This window comes from Podarcis tiliguerta (assembly GCF_965153285.1).
Source record: "Podarcis tiliguerta genome assembly, chromosome: 1".
Classification (NCBI taxonomy): Eukaryota; Metazoa; Chordata; class Lepidosauria; order Squamata; family Lacertidae; genus Podarcis; species Podarcis tiliguerta.
The window spans coordinates 135,054,135-135,063,856 of record NC_139534.1 but is presented as its reverse complement, the minus strand read 5'-3'; the positions used below and the strand labels follow the sequence as shown (position 1 = coordinate 135,063,856).

The 9,722-nt window shown below is 54.1% G+C and overlaps 1 protein-coding gene across 3 annotated transcripts; it reads right to left on the bottom strand.

Moving 5' to 3' along the window:
* Positions 1-1,573: 1,573 nt before the first annotated feature.
* On the bottom strand, positions 1,574-9,462 carry LOC310676207 (cytochrome P450 2H1-like). Of its 3 annotated transcripts, none has more exons than XM_083437850.1 (9): positions 8,475-9,462; positions 7,320-7,482; positions 6,538-6,687; positions 5,690-5,850; positions 4,329-4,505; positions 3,358-3,499; positions 2,997-3,184; positions 2,366-2,507; positions 1,574-2,061 (listed from the first exon to the last, which is right to left on the bottom strand). In XM_083437850.1, the coding sequence occupies exons 1-9, from the start codon at positions 8,652-8,654 to the stop codon at positions 1,880-1,882; spliced, it is 1,485 nt and encodes a 494-aa protein (XP_083293976.1). In that variant the 5' UTR covers positions 8,655-9,462; the 3' UTR covers positions 1,574-1,879. The 3 variants fall into 3 exon arrangements, with proteins under 3 accessions (XP_083293976.1, XP_083293977.1, XP_083293978.1); XM_083437851.1 differs by lacking the exon at positions 8,475-9,462 and adding an exon at positions 8,062-8,275; XM_083437852.1 differs by lacking the exons at positions 7,320-7,482; positions 8,475-9,462 and adding an exon at positions 7,052-7,192.
* Positions 9,463-9,722: the final 260 nt, after the last annotated feature.

The following is a 9,722-nucleotide window of genomic DNA, read 5'->3' as shown; positions in this document are numbered from 1 at the left end:
CTCCAGATCTTGTGATTTATGAGGAAATTGTTCAGTTTGGTTGTATATTTTGGTTGTGTATTTTTTAATTATTTATGTATTGCTTATGACTATGGGAAGGGCTGGGCGATGGGCTCCGCGGGGTGGTGAATGCTTTCCTCTGTGTTTCAGTTCTCCAAAGGACCACAGACCCTGAGTGAGAACCCCTTGGACTCTTGTTGCAGCTCAGCAGAGTGAGGGTGGCACCCAACTTTTGTAACATTATCATCATCATTGATTAAATGTATACTGCCCTATACCTGTAGACCTCAGGGTGCCTCATCATGAGTCTCCTCCCCTCTGGTTGTACCACTTCTTGTAATCTGCTCCTCTGGTTCTCCTTCCTGCTCAGCATCTGTGCAAGGAGGTCTGACAGTAGGCGGTAGATCTGGAATGCTATACAGTGGTGCCTCGCAAGACGAAAAGAATCCGTTCCACGAGTCTCTTCGTCTTGCGGTTTTTTCGTCTTGCGAAGCAAGCCGCTTAGCGGATTAGCGCTATTAGCGGCTTAGCGGGCTTAGCGGATCAGCTGTTAAGCGGCTTGGGAAAAAGGGGGGGGGAGGAAAAAACCCCCGCAGGAACTCACAAGACATTTTCGTCTTGCGAAGCAAGCCCATTGGAAATTCGTTTTGCGAAGCACCTCCAAAACGGAAAACCCTTTCGTCTAGCGGGTTTTCCGTCTTGCGAGGCATTCATCTTGCGGGGCACCACTGTACATCAATTCAGGGACGTTTATGAGGGCTTGCATTTTTCCCCTCTGAATCATCAGATAAGTGTATCACAGATCCTCTCTTGTCAGCTTTCCTGTGTTTGTCAAAATGAACCACTTGTCTTGTGCTGACTTTCTTTGTATTCAAGTCCATCACCCTTCATCCTTTGTTCCCTAGAGCATAGCCAATCATCATAGTTTCTTCTGCTCTGAAATCTACACTGTGGAGCCTGCTGGAAAGTGTAGTCTGCTCAGCAGGACCACCCATGGCAATGGGCAGAAGCACGGACTGCTTCTCCCAGGGGGCACTGTACTTGAATTTCCCTCCTTTTTTACTGGGCTGAGACCCCCGGGAATCAGCAGAAGGGGGGGGGGGTATCCCTCCTCCTTCCCCCGTGGGTGCAGGGGGCTGCATGCAACACTGCCTCTGGGAGCTGGTGGCTTCTTCATGGACATTTCCACAGACTGCCCCCCTCTGTGCAGGAGGTTGAGGGGTGGGGTAGGGTGAGGCGGATCCTGGGGTTGGCTGATGCTCCTCTCTTTCCCCCATGCCTGGCTCCCTCTGCCCCAGCCTCAGCTGCAACCAGATGGGCCCCTGGGACCAGTGGGGGGAAAGAGGTGATGTGGGGCGGCCAGGCAGGTGTCTCTGGGGGAGGGTGGAACATACATGTGGAAGAACCAAGGGATACACAATTACTACAGTTTATTGAATTTGTTAGTTGCTTTAACTTGCTCAGCCCAAAGTGACATGCCACCAGCTGCTCCCTGGAAGAGCAGCTGCCTGCAGCCAGCCCAGGCCAAAGGGGAACACCCAGCTCCACACCCGCCTCTTCTCTCAGTGCAGAGGTTTTGTTGCCTTCCTGCAGCTTCCCCACAATGCAGCGTCAATGTCTCAGCTCAGTCTTGGCAAATGTAAAACCTGTGCATAGAACAGCTTTCTGTGCCATGAGTTATAAACCTTAAATTTGCTTCATCCTTTCCACCCACCACCCGTTTTTCTCTTTGCCCTTTGTTGTAATATATTTACATCTCCAACAATTCACCCCCCTCCCGGCTTTCAAGAACCCTTCCAAGAGGCAGGTTACAATAAAAACAGAACATGCCACTGAACCATGGCTGTGGCAGCCGTGTGGGTGGCCACCTTCCCACCCTTCAGCGAGGGGCAACGCGGAGCTGGTAGGCTTTGGGGGCCATTGTCAGGAATGCTGGTGCTGGCGAGGCATCGAGGTCCTTAGGAGCCACAAGAGGGACCAGGTCAAAGTGTTGCAGGATGGATGTCAAGGCCACAAAGATGGTCATGTCCACCAGCTTCTTGCCAATACAGGCCCGCTGGCCTGCAAGCAGAAAGGGAGTTGAGCCCTGGAAGTGCCTTCCTGGCTGCATCCTTGGAACGGCAAAGCCACACCGGCTGGGATGGCAGGAAGGGGGACCAAATGAGATGCTAAATTGCGGGGGGGGGGGGGGGAGGCAGAGCAGCTCTTCCACGCTGTGGGCACAAAATCTACGGCTGTCTGTGACCACCACCCCCTCCAAGCAGCCAGAGACTCCAGCCATGCATTGGAATTAGGATGAGGCGTAGGAGAACCTGTTTGGCTGCAATATTCCTTTCAGCTGTAAAATGAGGATTCATCTATTTACCTACGGAAAGTGGGATGAAGAATTTGCTCTCCTTCAGGCCTCCGTTATCGTCCAGGAAATGCCCAGGATCAAACTGCAGTGGGTTGGGGAATTCTCTGCTGTCCTGCAGCGAAGGCTTCAGAGCAGGGAAGACTGTGGTGCCCTGGTGGGGGGACAAAGAATGGAGACCCTCCTGGGCTCAAGAGGTTCTTCTCCAAAAGAGAAGGAAACAGAGAGTTCTGCCCTGCAGGTGCAATCGCAGACAAGGCCCTCGAGGTCTGGGGTCACCCCCTGCCTGGCTCAGGTGGGGCAGCCCTCAGTAACCTCCTCTGGGGACCAGGTGCCTGATGGAGAAATGGCTTACTCCCACCCCACTCCTGTGCACCTCAGGAGTCTCAGGCTTGCCCTGGTTGCAGCTGCATGGAGGGGACTACTTGGCAGGGTGACCTTGATTCACGTGCAAAGTGCCGGCTGCACATTTCTGGTGCTGTGTGTTTGGAAAGCTCAACGTGCCCTGCCCAGCTTTCAAATCCGCTCCTCCACTATAACCAATACCCAGAAGGTTCCACAGTGTCTGCTGTGGATGAAAGGAAACTGCACACAGGTTTCTTTGTGGCCATTTTAGAGGCCACCTGGGAGGCCAGAAACTGACCTTGGGGATGAAGTATTGCCTGAAGAGAGTGTCCTTTGTGGTTTCATGTGGCAGATTCAGTGGCACAAGCACCAGGGTTCGATGGATCTCATGGATCACAGCATCTGTGTAGGGCATCTTTCCCAGATCCGCCATGCAAGGACTTCGTGATGAGCCAATCACAGTATCAATTTCTTGATGAACTTTCTCTAAGGTAAAAATAGACGAGATGTAGTAAGAGTGAGATTTTTGTGAGTGTGATTTGTTTTTTTGTTTTTTTTTGCTTTGTTTTCTGTTCCTGCCCCTCTTCTCTGCCCCCTTCTTTCCAAGCTCCTCAGTCTCCGAACTAGAAGCCCCCCACTTCTGTCAGGGTGCTGCCTACCTTTGACCTCTGGGTGCTTCATGAGAGTCAGGAGGGCGTAACTCAGGGTGAGGCTGGTGGATTCTGCTCCTCCAATGAAAAGGTCTAAGATGCTCCTCACCAAACCTTGAAGATCAAACACTGACCCACTGTTCTGCTTCTCCTGTAGGGAGGTTGGAAGAGATGACAGATGCACAAAGCACATTATTTGCCCAAAGTAACTCTGCCATTACAGAATTCCACCACAAACACCTCCCAAGGATCTGGGGCTGGGCCTGTCTGTCATGTTTGCAATGCAGTCCTGGAAAACTCTTCCTCTCATCCTGTGTGAGGGGAGAGGACTTCCCCAACCTGCCACCTTCCAGGATCCCTCTCCTCAGCACACCCACCCACTACCCAAGCCACCCCCCACTCCCTCCTGACCCCCTGCGTAAAGCTGGGGGGAAGGGGGTGCAATGAGAAGCAGAATAAAGCCTTCTGTGCCCCCTCCCTCTGCCCCTGCTGCCATGGCCCAGCATAAGGTGGGAGCAGGGCAGTGGCGTAGCGTGGGGGGTGCAGGGGGGGCCGGCCGCACCGGGCGCAACATCTGGGGGTTAGGGTTAGGGGGCGCAAATCCATGGGTTAGGGGGCACAAATCCACGGGTTAGGGGGTGCAAATTACTTGCCTTGCCCCAGGTGCTGACAACCCACGCTACGCCACTGGAGCAGGGGGTGCTTTGACCCTGGATGTGGACTTCCAGAGCAAAAAAATGTGCCCTGCTGCCCCCTTTCATACAGACATGTTTCCCTGCCACTCCAGTCTGGAAACGTGGCAGAGAGGCTCTGCTGAGCACACAGCCAGGGGTAGCACAGGACCACATGCACCACATGGCACCTGCCCTCGGATGGCCGCCATAGTGAGACCCAGTGAGACAGCGGATCAGCTTCTGAGCAGGCTGTCCCAGGGATCACTGCAGACAGGACAGCCAAGGAGGCAGGTGACACGCCCCCACCTGCTCCATCTTGACGAGAAAGGCATCAATGAAGTCCTGAGGCTGGCTGGGCTTCGTTGTCTCCTGGTGTCTTTTCACCCGCCTTGAGATGAAACGCTTTAACTCCTCTGTATTTTTAAATATCTTCTTGTGAGATCCAGGGAAGTATTCCAGGATTGTCGGGAAAATATTGTACAGCTGTGAAGAGCAGGAGGTAAAACTCATCAGGTGATTCCTGCATTGCAGGGGGTTGGAGTAGATGCCCTTTGGGTCTCTTCCAACACCACAGTTCTGGGATTCTGTAGTTGCCTGGCCATAAAAAGGAGCATTTCTTACCATTCAAATGGCATTTCCAGTCTGCCTGCCCTATGTTCAGGTTGACCTGAGTAGCCCAATAACTGCTCACATCAGGCAGCCTTTTCCAAAATCTTAAACTGGAAACCAGCCAGCCAACCTCCCCACTCACCCCCCAGGGTAGTGCATAGCATTTACACAGGAGATGGTGCTGCTCTGCCCACCCCCACCCCCTGCAACCTCTTCCTCCTCCTCTGGATGTTCATAGCTCAGCTCTCTGTTCTTGCAGGCTACCTTGCATGCTGCAGCCCAGGGGTGAGTTGGCAGGTGGGGGGCAGGCACTCTGACCCACTCCTTGGTCAGCTGGGGTCCAGCAAGCGGGTTGGAGCTGCTCCCCCCCCCCCCCCGTTCAGCCCTTGGTTCAGGAACTTGGGACCCATCTCTGTGAAGGGGGAAAGCTGACCTCTCCAGCCCCACACCCACTGCTGGGGGCCTGCCCTAGCCCGCCCCTCCTGCTCACCTCACCTGGTGGGCAAGGGGAATTGGAAGGGCCCGGCTGATGGGAGCAGGGGCTGCCTTTTCGGTGAGACGGTGCAGGCATTTTAGGGAGTTTTCCATAAAGGACCCCAACTGTGTGGCTGTGTGCCCATTACTGTACCTGTTTTTTCTCAATTCTGATCAAAGCTGATTTAGAGGAGAAAGACATCAAAATGAAGTATTTCATAGGGTAGATACAGGATAGATATGGATTGTGGCTTCCCCAGTCAGCAGTGGGGATGCCCTGGGTGCAGTCTGAAAGGGAGCGTGTCTTCTGTCTGTGCCTCTTGGCAGAGGGAGATGGGGGCAGCAGGAGCAGAGACAGACCAGAGTCAGGAAGTGCTGGCGGGGGGCACCATCACAGAAGGGCCCCCATGTTGCCTCAGGCATAGATTGCGTGACGGGTCACTTCTTGCCCCACAGGAAGAAAGGAACCTCAGCCATCTTCTGCCCTCCCTGCACATCCTATGCAGAGCATCGCCGCTGCCCCCCCCCCAGTGGCTGAATGGCTGGAACAGAAGCCCCTCCCCTCCTGCTGCCTGTGTGCTCACCTTTGTCATTGGGCTGGACTGGAGAAGGGCATTTTCTTGAACCAGGCGGATGAATCCCAGGAACTCCTCGTCTTCATAGTCAAAACGACTGCCAAAGGAAACTGAGCAGAGGATGTTGGCAGTTGCCTGGCTGAGGAAGTGAGATGGGTCGAAGGGCCTTCCTGCCAGGGCACAAACAGAGGCATCATTTCGAGGCCATGGGGAGATCCCGGCTGCATCCGGTCAGGCTCCCCTCCAAGGCCAGGAAGGGTAAGGGCCCATCTCCAGACCCTAGGGAGAGGACTAAGGATGGCTTCTGGCCACGTTGACTCTGCTCTGCTTTCACAGCCAGAGTCAGAAATGATTCTCAATCCCACAAGAGGGACTGTTTTTGCACTCAGATCCTGCTTGGGGGTTTCCCATGGGGGCAGTGGCAGACTTTGGGCTTTCAGGTCTATGCAACGCTACAATTCAGCCCCCCTCCCCCGCTCTGTTCTACAGCCTTGTTTTGGTCCCCCTGCAGGGTGTCTCACGCTACCCTAAAACTGCCTCTGATGGGGTATCTGCTTGGCCCCTGTGAGCCCAGGAGGCTGGCCTAGATGGGCTCCCCTTGGCCTGATCCAGCAGGCCCTTAGGTTCTTCTGCCCACAAGGCCAGTCCTGATCAGGATCTATCCTGTGGAGCCAAAAAGTTAGAGCAGTCTGGCATATTGAAGGTGGTTGGACTAGAAGACCCTCGGGGTCCCTCCCAGCTTCACAGTTCTATGATTCTATGAGCCACCAGCCATTTGCTACTTGGAATAAAAGAAGTCTGCTTGAGGAGCCCGTAGCACTGTGTGGTCTGGAGGTGAGGAAAAGAGGCCTCCTTACCATTTGTGTTTCTGAGTCTCTCCACCAGGAAACTCGCCTCCTCCTGGATCCTTTCCTCAAAGCTCCTTTTCCCCACCTCCAAGCTGCCCAAGGTGGCAACAGCAAACTGCCGCAGCTGCCTCCACGTCTCCCCGTTGCTGAAGCCAATTCCTGAGGACACGCAGAGAGGAAGGCAATGCATGAGGGGCAAAGGGGCCTTGTGGGGCCAGGATGCTTCCCCCCACCGCAGGGCTGTGCTGTCCCTCTGCCGTAAGCTGAGCAGCAGAGGGTGGAATTTGTCTGTCTGTCTCTCACACACCACAGGAGCCAAGGAAGCTTAATAGGGCAATTAGAGAGAAGGCGAATGGGGCATGTACAGGATTCGGCCTCATTGCACAGGGGAAAACAATCTGCCTTTCTGCCCACATACTTGGATCTGTATTTCTGCAGGAAAAGAGAGCAGGAATGGGGATGGGGAGGGTCGTCCAAAACAGAGAACTACTTGGAACAAGGAGCTCCCCCAATACTTACTTACTTTTCCTCAGTTCCTGGTCTCTGGACCTTAACCAACACCCCCCCCCCACCCCCATGAAGGGGAGCTGCGGACCTTAGTCTGTCAAATGCCCAGCAGATACCTAATGGGTGGTGTGGGGAGGGGGGCACTTCTGTGTTGCGTTCACTACCTTGCATAAGCCACACCTTAGAAAGCAGCCCATAAATACTTTTGACAAAGCCCCTGTGGGCTCTGCCTAAGGGGCTGGAGGCTGTGCCTGTGCTGGCGTGCAGCTCTTCTAGAAACCAACCTGTACCATTGGCTGTTTTAGCCAGAATGGGGTTGCTTCCTCTGGCCCCAAAGGAGTCTCCCTGGGCCAGCAAGGCCTCCTGCGCCACTTCGTGCCCATAGAGCACCACGACCCGTTGAGAGCCTAGGTAGATGGTGAAGATGGGTCCGTACCTCTGGCTGAGCTGTGAGAAGAGAAGGGAGGTGGGCAGGCTTCCTTTGCGCAAGTACAGGCTGACCTCTCTGGGGGACCCTCAGGCTGCACCCCAAGAGCCCCGGCCCAGCCTCCACCGCCGAGGGATGGGCCCTTCTGGGCTCCTCACTGGGAGCACTAGAAGAGGGCCGCTTATTGTGGCAAAACAAGTTGATGGACTATGCTGAAATGGCAAAATGAACTGGGAAGTTCAGAAATCAAAAAGACAAGAACTTCACAAAAGAATGGGGAAAGTTCATAATTTATTTACGAGACCATTGTAAGCATGTTAAAACATTAGCAGGATTTTAAACACACTTGTAAAGTAATGGAAAGTATGGATAATTTGGAAGGACAAAAATTTGGATAAGTATTGATATGCAGTTGTAAATATTATCATTAGGACCCATGGAAGGGATGTGAGGAAGTCAGGAAATTCAGAGTAATCTTGATAGTTGGATCTTGAATTGTTTTTTGTTGTATGTTTATATATATTTTAAAATCAAATAAAAATATATTAAAAAAAGAAGAGGGCTGCTTATTTTGAGCCAGGTGCCTTCGGCCCGCCCACCTGGGCAGAGTCTCCTTCGCCGGCGGTTTCTGCAGCCATTTGGTGCTGCTGTAAGGAGGAGCTCCTAGGTGGTGCCTCTGGGCAGCTGAGAAGGGCAGGGCTGCCCTTATTGGGCCCCAGTGTGTCCTGCAGACTCACCACCATGTGTGCCTCCTTGAGACAGGGTGGCAGAGGCATGCTGCAGGATGCGGTCCCCCCTTGCTCCAAAGCAGCCCTCCTGGGAACCCTCACATTGCAAAGTGAATCTCGGTCTGCAAACATCTGGGGCCTCCTGACTGTGAAGACCAAGAGGGTGAACTACTCAGGCCTCTTGCTGGGCAGGCCCTGGGGTGGCACAGGCCCCATTTTGCCCTGGGGCTCCATGCCAGGCTAGCCTGCCAGCCCCCACCTGCCCGTACTGCATGCTGCCTTACCTTCTCCAAAGATCTGGGGAAGTCCTTGGTGTCCAGCTGCAGGATGTTCCCCACCCAGGGCAGGGCCTGGGGGCCTGGAGGGAGCCTCTGGCGGCCAGGCGCCTTCCTCCGGACTGAGAGGAAGAAGAGGCAAGCAGCACATAGCAGAAGAAATATGCCAGGGGCCCCCCAAGTCTCCATGACCAAAAGCTGCACTTCACCAGATTGCAGGACGAAGGGAAGCTGTTTATTACAGTCCAAAATATGCAAAACGGCTCAGATGAATGTGGGGCTGGATTGCTAGCCAATCACCTTCTGTTGGTCTTCAGGATAACAACTGCAACCTTCTGTGCCCAAAGGTCACCGCCGGAGGTGTGTGGGAGGCCCTTGAAGGAAAGCCAAGGCAGATGCAGGCACATGCAGCCACCCACAGAGCCTCCAAAATGCAGGACTCTCCTGGCACGTCCGGATCCATGAGAAGGTTCTTGCTGGCTCACAGCAAGGTGGGCCCAGCGTGCAGCATCCCCCCCCCCAAAGGCCCACCAGGCACCTCCCAGGAACCCACAAGCCCCAGCCAAAGTTCCCTGCTTTGGGGTGTCCCTGCTTCTCTCTTTCACACTGCTGCAGCGTCTTTTCTGTCACCTGCAGTCTGTCCCCTCTGAATTTTGGGTTGTTTTAAGAAGGGCAGGAATGAGACACAGCATATTTCATCATACAGCAAATCTGCTTTTCCTTCCAGAACAGCTGGCCATCTGCTTGCCCAGGGAGCCACAGCAACTGACCAACCAGAGGTGGTGGCAGGGAAGGAGCTGCTTGCTCGCTGCCTGGGGGTGCAGGTCCAAGGGGATTCAATGCACTTCATGGGTTCAGGGCTTTTGCATTGTCCCCATGATGTCACCCTCATCCAAGTGACAACCTGAACTTTCCTCCCAATTAATTGGGGTTTCCCCAGTCTATGAATAATCTGATGCGGGTTGATAGTGGGGGAGATCAACATAAAATCACATCCTACCCAGTGGCGTAGCGTGGGGGGTGCAGGGGGGGCTGGCCGCACCGGGCGCAACATCTGGGGGTTAGGGGGCACAAATCCATGGGTTAGGGGGCACAAATCCATGGGTTAGGGGGCGCAAATTACTTGCCTTGCCCCGGGTGCTGACAACCCACGCTACGCCACTGATCCTACCCAAGTGTGGACACTGAAGCAGATACTTCCACATGATGTTCTTGCAAAGAGCCTGCTGGACCAGGCGAATGACCCTTTCTAGTCCA